Genomic DNA, 16,624 nt, shown 5'->3' on the forward strand with positions numbered 1-16,624 from the left:
CCTCAACCGAGGAGGGGGGGGGGGGCAACGCTAGACACGTGACTCGCATTCTCTCGCTTGAGCCTTGGCTCTGTGTACACACGCACACACACACGCACACACACACGCACGCACACACACACACACGCGCACACACACACACTCCTCCCAGCATTGCAGGACCTTGATGAAAGCTCTCAGCTCAGAAGGATATCATATTTTACGAAACACCAGGTGCAGAAGAAGTAAAGAATTAAAAAGATAAAGCAGCCGAGTCTAAGCTGCACACGGAGCGAGGTACTGCGCTACTTCTCGTTTGAGTGCAGCTGTGGTATTTTGTAGAACCCACCTCATTAGAATGGTTCTAGAGCTGCGTGATTGACAGGGAGCTCCACCTGTTTTAACGTGCATGCTTTTCATTTAGGAAGCAGGAGATGATGACGTTTGCCTTGAATGCCGTTCAGAGAGAGAGGTGTTTTTTCACCTATTTCCCTAGAAGCAAACAAGTCACGACAGCTCTTACATCAAACATGTATAAACACACACTCACACACACACACACACACACACACACACACACACACACACACACACACACACATAGAGATGTATTGATGTATCTGAAGAAATGTAGTGTGCAACAAGCTCTGTTGTGTGTTTTTGTATCCAGGGTTATCTCCCCGTTTTGATGGCGTATAAACATTCAGCCTTGTGTGTGTGTGTGTGTGTGTGTGTGTGTGTGTGTGTGTGTGTGTGTGTCTTCATGAGGAAAGCTTTTATTGAAACATTAACAGTCATACTGTTTCCTTTTTGTTATTAAAGCGAAGGATACGGTTGGGTGTGTCATTAAATACGAAGCTGGTCTGAGCCTGTCCCTTGTCTCTGTGTCTGTGTGTGTGTGTGTCTGTGTGTGTGTGTGTGTGTGTGTGTGTGTGTGTGTGTGTGCACGCAGCCTCTGTCCCAGTGAGCAGCAGCAGCAGCAGCGCAAGTAGACGCCATACGGCTCTGTCCGTTCCACTCAGCTGGGAGAAGCGCAGCGTTCACTCCGTAGCCATGTCCAGCATCACCATCGACCCCGAGCTCAAACCTGGCGAGTTCGTCATCAAGAGCCTTTTCGCTGAGTTCGCCGTGCTTGCTGAGAAGAAGATCGAGGTGGTCATGGCTGAGCCGCTGGTCAGTACCACTGAGACACAAAACTGCCCTGAATAATCTATTTCACATGACAGATGTTTACATATAGTCCACAAGACACAATAATAACTGAATTTACACAAATTAACCAGTTCAAAAGTTTAAACACCCTTGATCCTTAATACCGTGTGTCGTTACCTGGATGATCAACGACATGATGTTTGTTTTGAGATAGTTGTTCAGGAGTTCCTTGTTTGACCTGCCCACTGTTCTTCAGAAAAATCCTCCAGGTCCTGCACATTCTTTACTTTTCCAGCATCTTCTGCATATTTGCTGTTAGTAAAAACAAGATAATCACCCGTGTTGAAGATATGGCGTTCTACATAAAGACAAAGTTTCATAAAGCCTCCAGTATAATCTTATGTGTTCCGACATAAGCCTTTCATCAGTTCTCCTGTATTTTGTCATTTAATATATAGGCTACATGTCATAATTTTATATATTTATAAACATTTTTTTAATGTCACCGCGGATTTGTTTGATGTTTTCCTTTCATGTCATTAGGGCTGGGCGATATGATAAAATATCTTATCGCGATACTTGAGGACATTTCTATGATACACGATGCAGCTAACAAACTGTCCGCAAAACAGTAGTAAAATAAACAAATAAACAAACAAACAAACAAAAAGCTTCAACTGAGTTTTTTACGATACTTTAATGCCTACAGGATAACAGTCTTTTTTTTTTTTCTTTTTTTTTTTTTTTAAATCACGGCAAATCAACGGCATCCATTCAGTACCATTTAATTTGTAATTATTAAACACGTTACAAAAACCCCATCACCATACCAACCATATCGTCATCTGAAATCCTGTATCGCAATATCGATGAGATATTGATTATATTGCCCAGCCCTACATCAGTTATCTGTACTGAAACGTCTGTACTGATGCTGATGCTCAGATCTACAGTCAGTCAGTTAATCAGCGGTTTTTGACGCAGAAAGTTTCTCATCTGAGAACTGGACGGCAGACATGACACATCTTGTCTTGTCAATTTCTTCCTAGGCGACTCTGATTTTGTATTTTGACTGTCGGAAATCCTGCCCCGTGACTCATTTATCCATGTTCGTTCCAGGAGAAGCCTTTATCCAGATCTCTGCAGAGAGGGGAAGATGCGCAGTTTGATCAGGTGAGACGTTGAACAGAAGCAGTAGATGTGCTGCGTGCGCGCCTTGGCCCCCGCGAATCGCTGCATCATCCCCAGCAATATATCACTGCAGGGGGTTGGAGCGTGTCGGCCAAATGCAAGCAGGGCAGAGAGAGCAGTTACATAACTCTACTCAGCAGCATCCATCAGTTCGCCACGCAGTCGTTCGCACTCGCACTCCCGCCAGGGTCGAGACGATTTACGATAGTATCAGGAATCGCCGATAGATTACGACTGTCATGTTCTTCTGAGGGATAGCGTGCTGCCTGCAGTTTTAAGATCCGCACAAATAAATTGTCTCGTAATATTCGTTTCCTTTTCACCTATTTTACATATTGTACACAATTTAATGTCGCCTGAATTTGTAGCAGAACAACAAAAAATCTTTCTCTGCCTTTTTTTTTTTTTTTTTGCTGTAATGATGTAACATTGCGTATATCTGGCCACACCCACCTTGGCCCGAGCATCGCTGCAGCAGTACGCCGCTCACACACAGTGTCTAGAGTCTACACCGTTCCAGAGCAACAATGCCGTACTTAAGGGTGATAGTTATGGGATAATGGATATTGTAGCAGTGCAATATCATGTAGAGACCATTAAATAGTTCTATCACACAAGACCACCCCCACCCCTCTCTCTCTCTCCCCCTCTGTTTTCATGTGATGTCACAAAAACCTGTGTACTTCACTGTCCACCACTTTGATTCCCCACACAAATGCAGAGTTTCTGTGCAAAGACTGCAACCCTGTGTAGAAAATCTGCCAGTTCGTATATATGTATATATGGCTGTTCCAATCCAAATCAAGTTAAGTTCAAATCAATAGCTGCGTTTACATGGACAACAATAATCCACTCTTAACCCGATTAAGACCATACTTTGATTAAGAAACTACCATGTAAACAGCAATTTTCACTTACCTTAATCTAATTAAGGTCATACTCGAATTAAGCTCTAATCGAATTAAGACATGTGGAGTACTCCTGTTTTAGTCGCATTATGGACGTGTATTACAGACATGTAAACACCTTAATCACATTATGAACGTCGTATGAGAGTTTTCACCACATTTTGCGACAGGACACGATCACACAAGCCAGTTCTCATTTTCTGGCGAACAAGAGAGTTCGGCTGCGTCCCAAACCACATACTTGTCTACTATAGGCCTGTAGTGGGGAAAAATACATGTATCTCGGCTACTATATAGACGGTAAGTATGTGGTTTGAGACGCAGCCCACGGCTTCAAGCAATTGTCTATTAGCACGTATAGTATGACAAATAATTAACTGCACTTAAAGCGTTCGTAAAAAATTTTTAATAAAAACACCCAAAACTGTATACGGTACCATAACGAAGACGAACTGTACGTTGATACGTGAAATTCTGGAGGGAACGTTGGACAGCGTGGCGTGGTGACGTAATGACGCGGGCTGTTAATCTAATTATGTTCTATAACATGTAAAACGGGAACATGACAGGGGTATTCTAAAAATGACTCATGTAAACACCTTAATCATATTACTATTTTAATCAGAGTAAGGTCAATAATTAGATTATTGCTGTCCATGTAAACGTAGTCAATGTGTTAGCCTTAGGGTTATCTATGAGCTGGTTTGCTCCAAAACAATGGCAGAATTTGCCTTTAGAAGATATATACACTGAAAATGTACAGTCTCTCTCTTGCGCGCTCTCTCTCTCTCTCTCTCTCTCTCTCTCTCTACCACCGATACGAAGCAACAATTATGATGACATCATTCAGTTCAGCACTACAGCTTCTCATCAGATTTTCTGTCCAATCAAATGCTCTCTAGAATCTGAAGTGTCCTGCCCACAACATTATAAAAATCCATGGTACTACCAGTCAAATACAGCTTAACCTGGGCTGTGGGGTAAGCAAAACGCTATTGGCTGTTTGAAAAGGGGGAGGAGCCACTTCACAGGGACTTTCAACAATATTAACAAATACCAAAGATCTTCCAGGAGTGAGCTCAACCTCCATCTGACTGCTAAAGTGCACGCATGTCCTGCATATTGAATGCAGGACATTTTTATGAGTAGATCATGATGTGTTTTAACAAAGCCGAAATTTGTTTTTTAAAAAACAAATAAATAAATAAGAAATTACCTGAAATATTTCGAATTTCAAGTAAGAAGGCCTCTCTGCATGACGAGACCAATCCATTAGGATTTTGGCTGCGTAGTTAGAAACAAGTTGCATTGTGGGTAATTACATAGTTCACACTGACGTCAGTGAAAACGAACGATCGTAATTAGGGAGGTTTTTCATCTTGTGACGTCTCTGTGTGCGGAAGGTGTAAATGTAAACTCACATAGACACATGGTGCGTTCATTCCGGTTAGGTTTAATGGTTTAGTAATGTGGTGTTGTTATTTTAACGTGTGAGTCGGTGTAAGACCTGACGAGTGCAGTAGGATGTAACGTGTGGATGTTGTGTGTTGTAGTTAATAAGCTCTATGAGCTCGATAGCGGAACACTGTTTGCCCTCACTGCTGCGCACACTGTTCGACTGGTACCGGAGGCAGAGCGGCACCGAGGACGAGTCCTACGAATACAGACCCAGATCCAGCACCAAGTCCAAAGGGTAAACATACACACACAATAATCTCATGCAGGCATGTTTTCCATGTTAGGTATTTTGTGGTGCGTTTTGTGCTTTTAGTATAGTCATTTGAAGAAAAAAAAAAAACCCAGTGATTTTGTTTTTCTCCTCCAGGGACGAACAGCATCGGGATAAAGACTACCTACTGGAGAGGAGGGATTTAGCCATAGACTTCATTTTTTGTTTAGTTTTAGTGGAGGTTTTGAAACAGGTGAGGTGTGTGTGTGTGTGTGTGTGTGTGTGTGTGTGTTAAGGAGTTTTCTTTAGGTGCACCTTTATCCACCCCCAGCTTAGCATTGTTTCGGTTATGCTTGGTGATGACACTGTCTTTTGTTTGTTTGTTTTTTTTTTGTCCTGCTCAGATTCCTCTTCATCCTGTACCAGATGCATTAGTACACGAGGTCCTTAACCTGGCCTTTAAGCACTTTAAACACAAAGAGGGGTAAGTGTTGCACACGAATCCGCACACGTCCCAAATTCCACTTTCTTCTCAAGCGGCTTTGGTGTGTGTCATAAAGCTAGTTTTGTCTCTAATGTAAATGAGTTTATCATAAATGTCATTGCGCTTAAAATAATAATGCCAGATTACCTTATTTACTGATTTCAGAAGCTGCGTTTGATTTACCTCGGAAGCAGAAAGTCGCAGCTCGTATTATAATGCTTGATGCTTCACGGCATGGCCTACGGCGCCGATTGTAGCGGTGTCGCGTCATCCTGTTTTTATACAACGCAGCTTTGAAAGAATATAAACTCAGTTTAACGTCATATCCCGTCACCGCCCGTATTCGGAGCGGTCTCCGAAGACATTTCTCCGAAGACATTAAATGAGTTAAGACATTTCTTAACTCATTTAAATGTGAGAAGTGCTGCCATGTTTAATTCTGCATTGTCGAGTGGGTGTTTTCTTTGTTGTTTTTTTTTGTTTTTTTTCCTCGGTCAGGAATTTCAAGTTACGTCCTCTACACAACAAAAGACAACATGCGCAGTAAAAAGGTGTGTATCTAATTTGTTGCTTTGTGTGACAGGTACTCTGGCCCCAACACTGGTAACGTGCACATCATTGCAGATCTGTACGCCGAGGTCATCGGAGTCCTCACTCAGTCCAAGTGAGTCAAGATTTTCTTTTGTATCTTTAGGATTTAAACATTTTTTTTTGAATTTGTGAGACCGTAAACTTCAAGGTGAAATCTTTTTTTTTTTTTTTTTTTTTTTTCTTCTTCTTCTGAAAAAGATAGTGGTCCTCTCAGTGTTGGACTGCTTTACATGGTTTACTTAAAACAGTCAGTGTTTGATGCAAATACCAACTCTAATGGCGTTTGTCCATTTATCCTTAGACCAGCTGGATTGAATGACTGGTCAGGATAAAACAAACCTGTTAGGCTTTACCGTTCCCGTTAATATCTCGCACCACCCCGAATAGGAAACGGATAACTAAGTACAGGGCATCCTGAGGAGCTCCTGACACATTTAGCGCTGCCATAATTCACCCTCAACACATGCTAAATCTCGTGCACAGTCACACAGAGCACCTAGTAATCTAATTTTACTTAGTGCTGCGATAGTAGTAATAAAAAGTGATTTGCTGTACGAGCGCTCCGTGCCTTTTAGCCTAGAACTGTTTAATCTTTTAACGTGTACAGAACATTATGTAGTAAGATTGAAATTGCTTGTAGCCTGGTGTCTGAATTTGATCGAAGCGTGTGGGAGTCTTTTGAATTTAGGTCACTCCATACCGATGTCTCACGCACACACGCATAGGAACGAATATCTTGGCGTAACGTAAGGTCTGTAACTTGATGTTGCGGATGTGCGTCTTTGTGCAGGTTTCAGGCAGTGCGTAAGAAGTTCATCACAGAGCTGAAAGAGCTGCGGCAGAAAGAGCAGAGTCCTCACGTGGTGCAGAGCATCATCAGCCTCATCATGGGCATGAAGTTCTTCAGAGTCAAAATGTACCCTGTGGAAGACTTTGAGGCTTCCTTCCAGTTTATGCAGGTCGGTAAACTCGTTTCATTTACATTTCATTTCAGTTAGTATTTGAAATATTGCTCTGACTGTGCAAACAGATTTTGTGTTTTGAATGTGGTATTTTTGTTGTTGGTTTTTTTTTTCTTTTCTTTTCTTCTTGTCACCATTCAGATACACTGCATTAGCGTAGGAATTCAACAGCAGACAGACAAACATCAGCATCTTTCTACCTCTGCTAAACAAACCAGCTGTGTTGTGTCTCAAATCGCATACTTGTATACTGTTCTAGACTGTTATCGAGTACTAACCCAAATCCTCCGGAAAGAACTCTGTTTTTGTGGACCAGTCTTCTGAATGTTCTGGATTAGCAAATACCTTTGATCGCAAGGTCAGCGTTTTTGATTCGCGACGCAGCTCATGAGCGCAATCATGACGACGGCAGAAAGTTTCAAAAAGAAACGGAGCTCATGCGTGAAACAGATAAACATTTTGCAGTTTGCCTCGGAAACCTCCGACAGTCTAACTCTAGCGGATAAATGTATTCGCTTTTTATTCCTCCAGATGTACGTACTTCAAGTAAGATACTTTATCAAAGCCGGATGCGCTCTTTCAAAAACATGTCCTGACTTTAAGATATTTAAGCTCGCCCTTCTCACAAGATTGGTAAGTCAGTGCAAGGAAGAATCCTTTGGTGTTTGGTGCTTAATGTTACAGTAGCCCTGAAATGTAAATCTTGAAATAAAAAAAAAAATGTTGGATGGTTGTTTGCCTAAAAACGTTCAGGAGCCCATGACTATGCACGTGTCTCTTAGCGTTGTTGTTTTTTTTGGTTGTTTGTTTGTTTTAGGTTTTTTTTTTTTTTGGGGGGGGGTTGTACACAAGACCAAAAGTATATGGACACCTGACCATTAAACCCATGTGTCTCTTTGCCAAACTGTGGCCACAAAGTTGCCACGAAGCACACGATTGTATTGGCTGTGTCAGTATGCTGTAGCTTTACACTTTCCCTTCACTGGAACTTGGATTGAAAGAACTCGAGTGTCCTGCACAACCCTACTGAACTGGAACACCGACTGCACCCTCGGACCTCCTCGTCCAGCATCAGTACCTGATCTCACTAACGCTCTTGTAGCTGAATGAATGAACACAAATCCAAACAGCCACGCTCCAAAATCTAGTGGAAAGCCTTCCCAGAAGAGTGGAGCTTATCCTTGCTCTCATAAAAACTGTTGGAGTAACAGTAAGAAAGTCCAGCCTGTGCCAGAAGCTCAGTGCAGCGTAATGCCTGTTTTTATTAAGTCGCAGTAAAACTCTGCACTCCGTATGTGTTCCACTTAACAAGCTCTTTAATTTTGAATGTATTATTGAGCCTATTTTTACAGTTGTTCACCACTGTGTATATTTTATGTTTATGCAGGAATGTGCCCAGTATTTCCTTGAGGTAAAAGACAAGGATATAAAGCATGCTCTAGCAGGCTTGTTTGTGGAGATCCTCATCCCTGTCGCTGCTGTAAGTACCTCACTGGCCATTTGCTACATGCTTACTTGTGTGTTTTGGTGTGTATGACCCTGAGAACCACCTGGCCCCGTGCTTTAGTCTCAGTGCTATCTATGTAAAATGCTCTCCGGAGTTGCGTTCCACAGAAAAAAAGGAACCGCAAAATGTGGCTTGTGTATCCCAGACACAAATATGCAGCCTTATCTTCGAGTCCGAGCCACATCCTTACTCCTCATCATACTGATTGCGCAAGCTGCAGCCTGGCGCTGAACGTTTAACAGCCACAACACTAGTGTAGTGGTGCTTTAATTAATTAGTTAATTACGCTTAACAGACTAGAGGAGAATTAGACTTTCAGCTCTGTCATTTTAGTTGATTTACACATTTTTTGAAAAAAATTAAATCTTTTTAGTTACTGAGATTAAGGTTAGGGGTTCAGTTTACTTGCAGGCATTGCATTAACTAGTAACAGTAATCATTATGTCCATGGAACAAACTCACAAAGGGGTGTGTTTGTGTGTGTGTGTGTGTGTGTGTGTGTGTGTGTGTGTTTTAAGGCTGTGAAGAATGAGGTGAACGTGCCCTGCCTGAAGAACTTTGTGGAGATGCTCTACCAGACTACTTTCGACCTCAGCTCCAGGAAGAAGCACTCCTTGGTAAACATGGAGCGCCTCTCTCTTTCTGGGATTATGCACAGGGAATCTGTGCTACAATCTGCCCCGTGATAAACAATCCTGTTTCAAAACAGTTGCGCTAAATGTCTCCTGAATAGGGCTGTGCCATATCATTATCGTCCATGATATACCGGTACGATTCCTCCCCGTGATAAGAATTCGTCACCCCGCGATATTGACTGTATAGTTGACGACATGTTTAGAATTTCTATTTGATGTTAATTATAACAGCTTCATATGGACTAGCTTCAGAATCATAGCACAGAACAGGGAACATAAATCACCTTAATTGTTGAAAAACTGGGTGATTAGCTGTCTTCCCTATCTTGCTCTCATCACCAAATTGGTCACTCGGCCTCGCCCCCCTCACATGTGCCTGGATTAAGGACTTTCTCACTAACCGGTCTCAGACAGTGAGACTTGGACCCCACCTCTCCTCCACTCGCACGTTGAGCACCGGTTCTCCACAGGGCTGTGTGCTGAGCCCTCTCCTGTACTGTCTCTACACCTACGACTGTAGTCCGGTCCACAGTAACAACCTTATCGTCAAGTTTGCTGACGACACCACAGTGGTCGGACTCATCTCAAAGGGAGATGAGGTAGCTTACAGAGAGGAGGTCCTAAACTTGACAGCCTGCTGTTCAGAGAACAATCTGGCTCTAAACACTAAGAAAACCAAGGAGATCATTGTAGATTTCAGGAAGCCCAACACTGAGCTAGCCCCCCTTTTCATCAATGGTGAGTGTGTGGACAGGGTCCACACCTTCCGGTTTCTTGGTGTCCTTATCTCCACTGACTTCTCCTGGACAGACAACATCACAGCGGTTATTATGAAGGCTCAAAAGCGGCTCCACTTCCTGAGGGTTCTCAGGAAGTACAATCTGGACCCCAATCTGCTGCTGACCTTCTACCGCTCGTCCGTCGAGAGCCTGCTGACATACTGTATTACGGTATGGTACGGCAGCTGCACCGTGGCAGACAGCGAGAGGCTACAGAGAGTAATAAGAGCACCACAGAAGATCATTGGCTGTGCTCTCCCCTCCCTCATGGATATTTACACCTCCCGTTGCTTCAGCAGAGGAAAAACTATCTTTAAGGACAGCTCTCACCCTGGCTCTGATCTGTTTAATCTGTTGCCCTCGGGGAGACGTTACAGGTGCATCAGAACAAGGACTAATAGATTCAAGAATAGTTTTTTCCCCAAAAGCTATAACCATTTTAAACACACACATGTACTGATTTCACAGTATAGGTATATAGTGTCTATAGGTATATAGGCACTGGTTTGAGAAACAATACCACCACCATGTTGGTGTTTTTCTCTCAGATATTGCTCTTTGGACTGCCTTTAGTCTGGAGAATGATGATCATTTTACTCCCACTAACTGAGTGTATTTTTCCTCTCTCTCTCTCTCTCTCTCTCTCTCTCTCTCTCTAGGCACTGTATCCTCTGGTCACATGTTTGCTGTGTGTCAGCCAGAAGCAGTTTTTCCTCAATAACTGGCACATCTTCCTGCAGAACTGCCTCTCACACCTAAAGGTACAACATAACCAATACAGTAAAATTCCTGGCTTCTAGTTTCCCTCGGTCGTATTCTTATCTTAACCTAGCATAATGCTTCAAAACTTAACCTCGGTCACGTATTTATCTAGTTATTACCCGTTCACTGCAAAAAAAAATGACAGCCGTAACTGACAGCTAATTAGCATCTAGTATTTCCTATTATAAGATTACAACAAACCAAATATATGATTATTAAACCCATTTCAGTATTGGTGGCTGAAATGAGCAGTGGTGGATCAGTGGTTAAAGGCTCTGGGTTACTGATCAGAAGGTCGGGGGTTCAAGCCCCAGCACTGCCAAGCTACCACTGTTGGGCCCTTGAGCAAGGCCCTTAACCCTCAAATGCTTGGTTTTATAAAGGAGATAAATGTAAGTCGCTCTGGATAAGGGCATCTGACAAATGCCATAATTGTAATGTCTAGACATGTGTTACTAAATTCAAGACAATTTTTTTCTTTCTTTCTAATTTTAGACATATTTCTAGGCACAATCACCTATCTATTTATCTGCCCGATAGAACAAGGCAACGTATAGCTTGAAATGAGTTAACGCATCTAAAACAGGCTGAATAATCATGTATTTGATTTGTAATGATCTCAAAAAAAGAAATTTTACATAAATCTGGCCATATTAAAGATATTTCCACTTTTTTTTGCTGTATGAATATTACGAGCTTGTAATGGTTGCCCTGGAATATTACCTCTAAGTGACAGAAGGTGTGATGTTATTTTGATGAAGCTCAGTTAACAGTTATAATGTATAATAGAAGGTCAGTTTCCCAATATAAGCAGACATTTTGTGAAGGAACTCTTATGCTACGAGTTAACACCAAAAAAACAACAACCCAGGGTTAGGGTTAAAAGGAAATTCTTCTACTGGACTGGTAGAAAGTGGAGGCCTGGCTTGTTTCGAGCCTGCAGGACAATAACGGTGTTGTGTTTAGTGTTCACTGCTTGTAAATGTTTAAAAGAATCAATTCGATTAATAATACATTACAGTAAGTACTTGTGTATCAATAATACTAACTTACTTTTCTTTGTATCGATACCTTAAATCATGTATGTGTAGGTGTGTGCACATGCTTGTGTTAATCAAAGCTGAAAATGAATAGACTGCTCAGTAGTTATTTGATTGCTTGTAAAGATTTTTTTTCTCCTTGCTTTTTCCTCCTGGTGACGTAGTATTGGGAAACACCCCCCCCCCCCCCCCCCCCCCCCCCCCAAATGATTCCCTGATTTAAAGTTGTGATCAGTGTAATTATTTTATTTGATTCTTGGTGATTGGGAGTAGCTAGTTCGATTAGCATATAATCCGAGCTTTGCTTCCGTTGTACGAGGCGTCTTCTGTCGCTCCTTTAATCCCAAACCGGTTTCTGATCCAATCTGAGCTGTTCCTTATTTTTGTGCATGAAATCAATGATTAAAGCGGAGTTGTTGTCCTCAGTGGTGGGTAGAAGCTTCTGTGGCCCACTGGGATTTGTAGGCTCAAATATATATGGTTCCTTCCTTCCTGATTGATCCATGATCTCTTCCTGTTCAGTTCTGCTCTGTACTACCGCTATTCTTACACCTTTCTCCTCATGCTTGTCTACGTCTCCCCCAACCAGTTGAACCCAACCAATTGAAGCCTTTAAAACCGCTTTGCCTGCTTCTAGTCACCTCATTTCTCATTTCTTTTTCTTTCCAGCTCTTTATTACTAATCAGTGCTCCTTTAGCAATAACGCTACCTTTACTGCTTCAGTTATGCTCCAATCCAAGTCAGTTTTCCTGAATTCTGATCAAAAACATGTTCCAGTGTTTTGGCTCAGGAAAAACACATCATATTCATATGGCTCTGAACTTTCTAAACTTTTAAAGAGGAGGTATGTTAATTATTTCTACACAGTTAGCGATGAGAAATAAGGCAGATTGATAGTCGTTTTTGCTCATAAAATTGATGTCACAAATCACAGTTACATTACAAAACCAAACTTACAAAGTAGTTAAAACACCTTTTCACACACTTTTATGACCATTCCAGTAAACAGCGCCAAGTACAATGGGTCACAGCATGAGTGTTTCTCCATTATCCTTGCGTCTTCTCACGGTTTAGTATGGAGGGATATGTACAGAATTTCTCTGAAAAGTCTCCTAACAAAACTTTCCCAAACCGCTATGCATGTTATTAGTGCTGAGGTATATATTTGGTTTATATGGGTTCATGTTTGCTCTCTCTAGTTCTTACTATCATCTTTTGTTCTTTTTTTTAACATGCATGTTTTCCTCCCACATATCAAACTCCCAACCCCATCTTTTTCTTTCTTGTTGTTTTTATTTTATTTTTCTTCCATTTGTTTTCCCCCCTCTCACAAATTCACTTGCTCCAGATGCCATCAAACAACAGCATCCGTAAGCAGATTGAGACTCTCCAGGTGAGTGGTGACTGACGCTCAGGGGAGCTGATCTTGTTTCTAGGAGGTCTTCTGATTGGCCTTGTTTTCTACGTGGGCTTATTTCACTCATGGATCATTGTGCTTTGTCCCCTGGAACTTTAATAGCAGGTTTTTACTCGTGGTTTTGAGTAGAAAAGCTTTCAGCGGTTGTTAATATTTGAGTGAGGTGACCACTGCTGTCATTTTGTAAAACCTCGAACACTGAGATGTTTTCATATGAAGCATTTAAAAATGCCACAGGTCAAGTTTCCTCCAACCCCCCCAACCCCCCCCCCCAAAAAATAAAATAAAAAAATCACGGTGTCCCTGTTACAGCTTATGCACTATGAAGTGTTTGGGCTGTTATAGAAAAGTGCTAGACTGGATCAAGTCGTGCTATCTGATCAAAACCATTTGGTCTTTATTTTATTTATTTAATAAAGAAGTTGTTCTTAAGTGCTTGTAGGTGTTTGTGATGGACCTGGGGCGTACAGGAGGAGTTGTTTAGTGCATGTTTGACAAACTGTCACGTGTTAATCTAAGGCTTATTTGCAGGAGTTTTATAAATTCTTTGAATTTTAATGAATCATCATGGATCGATAAAGTTGTGTTAAAATGATCATCGAGTTCTTGGCTTGTTAAATCATGCTGATTCCCCAACTATAACAGAAATCTGAATCATCAATGCATGTGACAATTAGTTTGATTTCATTCATTCAGATAAGATTTGATTTTATATATATATATATATATATATATATATATATACACACACACACATACATACATATATACACACACACACACACACACACACACTCTACCGGTCAAAAGTTTAGACACACTCATTGTTTATTTTTTATTTTTCTCTATATTTTTTTAATAATAGTCATCAAAACTCTGGAAGAACACAAATGAAACTATGGGAATTATGTTGTGATTTAAAAAAATCCAAAATAAATCAAAATAATTTAATATTTTAGCATTTTCAAAGTAAACACCCTTTTTGCCTAGAATTTCCAGAAATGTATTCTTGGGGTTTTCTTGACCGATCTCTTGAGGAATTTCCCTGAGATCCTTTTTAAACAGTATTAAAGGAGTTCACACCTACGCTGGAAACTTATCGGCTGCTTTTCGGAATATTTCGCTCCAAGACATCATTAAAAAATATTTGTTTGTAAATAAAATGTTAGTTTTCTAATGAAAGAAATGAATACGTCGACGCAATTATATATTTGTCTTCAACACCGATTTCAAACATTTACTCATACACCTTCAGATCAAAAGGTTATTAAGATCGTGAGAAAACATTTCAGTCGCGTGTCCACAAACTTTTGACCAGTAGTGTGTTTATATACACATGCGCACACTATATTTTCATAAATCTGAGATCTTATGCTCTTTAAAGTTTACCTGCATGTCTTCTGCTTTTAGAACAAAGATCCCAAAATGTCTCGTGTAGCACTGGAGTCCCTCTACAGGCTACTGTGGGTTTACATCATCAGGATCAAGTGCGAGAGCAACACCACCACACAGAGGTAACGCATGAAGACAAACCAAACTGGACCAGATACCTAAAATACAAAATCCTTGCGCTTGCGTAACCAGCCTTGCATGCTCTTCGTTACAGGATTGTTCAGTAGTGTGGTGAGATTACTAAGCTCTTCTCTCTTTCTCTTCCAGTCGCCTCCTCAGTATTGTTTCAGCACTTTTCCCCAAGGGCTCCCGCAGTGTGGTACCCAGGGACACACCACTTAACATCTTTGTCAAGATCATTCAGTTCATTGCTCAGGTAAACTGGGAAACAGAATTCACCTCAGTCATTCTCACTCATGTTGCGTGTTGATTTAGACTCCACTTGGGTGTGTGTGTGTGTGTGTGTGTGTGTGTGTGTGTGTGTGTTGGGGACAATGCCTACAGTCCACATTGAGGAATGAGAGGAGAATCTCAATTTATTTTAACCCAAACCATCAAAAGGGAATGTAGAATATGAATCGGGTGTTTTTCTACCACAGCATGGCGTAGTTAGGGTATAACGGTGTATTTGGGTTTGCGGTGCTTTTAGTTTTTTTTTTAGTTTGTGAAAGTAGATGAGGCTGAGACGGAGGAGCTGTAAGGGAATTTCGTTCAGGCGGTGGTGATTAATGCAGCAGGGGTTGAGGCACAGTGGCTTGGTGGTTAGCACTGTTGCCTCGCACCTCCGGGGTTTGGGTTCGCGTCCCGCCTTTGCCCTGCGTCTGCGGAATTTGCATGTTCTCCCCATGCTTCAGGGGTTTCCTCTGGGTTCCTCTTCCAGTTCAAAGACGTGTGTTGTAGGCTGTTTGGCATTTCCAAATTGTCCATATGAATGTGAATGGGTGTGTGAATGTGCCCTACGATGGGCTGGAACCCTGTACAGGATGTCCCCCCACCCCTTGTGTCTCCTGGGATAGACTCCAGGTTGTAGGATATGTGTACAGAAATTGGATGGATGTCCTTTCTGATCTCTCATGGTGTTGTCATTATTGATGGTTTGTCCTGTGTGTTGTCTGTGCTACACAGGAAAGGCTGGACTTTGCCATGAAAGAAATCATCTATGACCTGCTCTGTGTTGGCAAGTCCAACAAGACCTTCACCATCAACCCTGAGGTATATGAGGACACACACACACACACACTCAACAAACACAGCATGAAGCCTTTATTATTTTACCTCCCCTTCCCTCTCCCTCGGTCTGTCTCAGAGAATGAATATAGGTTTACGGGCATTCCTGGTGATAGCAGATAGCCTCCAACAGAAAGACGGAGAGCCGCCTATGCCCACCACCGGTGTTATTCTGCCCTCTGGTAACACTCTACGGGTCAAAAAAATCTTCCTCAACACCACCCTCACCGACGAGGAGGCCAAGGTCATCGGTAAGAGATCCCGTCTTTCCTGCTCAGCCTTTTGATTTGGCTACGAGGAAGGGTTTGTGTTCAGATATTACCCTAAAAAAATAAAAGAATACCTTTTGTTTGTGTCGTGCTTTCAGAACGATCAGTTTTCCCCTTTTTATGTACAAAGCATTGTGAGAGTGTTTTTTTTGTTTTGTTTTGTCTGTATTCTGGCCACTGTTGTTTTTTTTTTTGTTTTGTTTTGTTTTTTTTTTATTTTAAATCTCAGCCTATTGTTTTATACTTGAAAGCATTTCTCAGACATTTCTTGGCCATAGCTAAAGGGTTTTTTTTGTGTCTCATTAATGAATATATTGTCTGACTGCCTCATGGTATGTTGGGAATTATTATGCTGTGAGAATTCAAAACACAAAAAGGATCTTTTGTTCTGTTTAATGTATGTGTGTGTGTGTGTGTGTGTGTGTGTGTGTGTGTACGTCTACGTGTAGGAATGTCTCTGTACTACCCTCAGGTGAGAAAGGCTCTAGACAACATCCTCAGGCACCTGGATAAAGAGGTGGGCCGCTCCATGAGCATGACCAGCGTGCAGATGTCCAATAAAGAGCCAGAGGACATGATCACGTGAGTGCTCTCTGGCTATGTCTTGTGCGTTTCGTCGATTCGGTTGATATCTTTGCAGTTCAGTTGAGCACGGCATT

General features: G+C 41.7%; 1 protein-coding gene across 9 annotated transcripts in view; it reads left to right on the forward strand.

Moving 5' to 3' along the window:
- The window catches only part of fryl (furry homolog, like), a 94,896-nt gene that overhangs the window by 39,908 nt on the left and 38,364 nt on the right, over positions 1-16,624 (forward strand). For 6 of the 9 annotated variants that reach the window (XM_017455657.3, XM_017455653.3, XM_017455651.3 and 3 more), the window contains 16 exons: positions 932-1,152; positions 2,251-2,304; positions 4,784-4,923; positions 5,056-5,152; positions 5,304-5,383; positions 5,967-6,047; positions 6,765-6,933; positions 8,324-8,416; positions 8,962-9,060; positions 10,517-10,618; positions 13,009-13,053; positions 14,488-14,591; positions 14,737-14,845; positions 15,595-15,681; positions 15,776-15,947; positions 16,415-16,547. In XM_017455657.3, the coding sequence (XP_017311146.1) occupies positions 1,033-1,152; positions 2,251-2,304; positions 4,784-4,923; positions 5,056-5,152; positions 5,304-5,383; positions 5,967-6,047; positions 6,765-6,933; positions 8,324-8,416; positions 8,962-9,060; positions 10,517-10,618; positions 13,009-13,053; positions 14,488-14,591; positions 14,737-14,845; positions 15,595-15,681; positions 15,776-15,947; positions 16,415-16,547 (1,685 nt within the window). In that variant the 5' untranslated portion in view covers positions 932-1,032. The remainder of the gene's footprint in view (positions 1-931; positions 1,153-2,250; positions 2,305-4,783; positions 4,924-5,055; positions 5,153-5,303; positions 5,384-5,966; positions 6,048-6,764; positions 6,934-8,323; positions 8,417-8,961; positions 9,061-10,516; positions 10,619-13,008; positions 13,054-14,487; positions 14,592-14,736; positions 14,846-15,594; positions 15,682-15,775; positions 15,948-16,414; positions 16,548-16,624) is intronic. The other 3 variants (XM_017455654.3, XM_017455656.3, XM_017455658.3) reach the window with 1 other exon arrangement.

Source organism: Ictalurus punctatus, chromosome 25 (genome assembly GCF_001660625.3).
Source record: "Ictalurus punctatus breed USDA103 chromosome 25, Coco_2.0, whole genome shotgun sequence".
NCBI classification, from domain to species: Eukaryota; Metazoa; Chordata; class Actinopteri; order Siluriformes; family Ictaluridae; genus Ictalurus; species Ictalurus punctatus.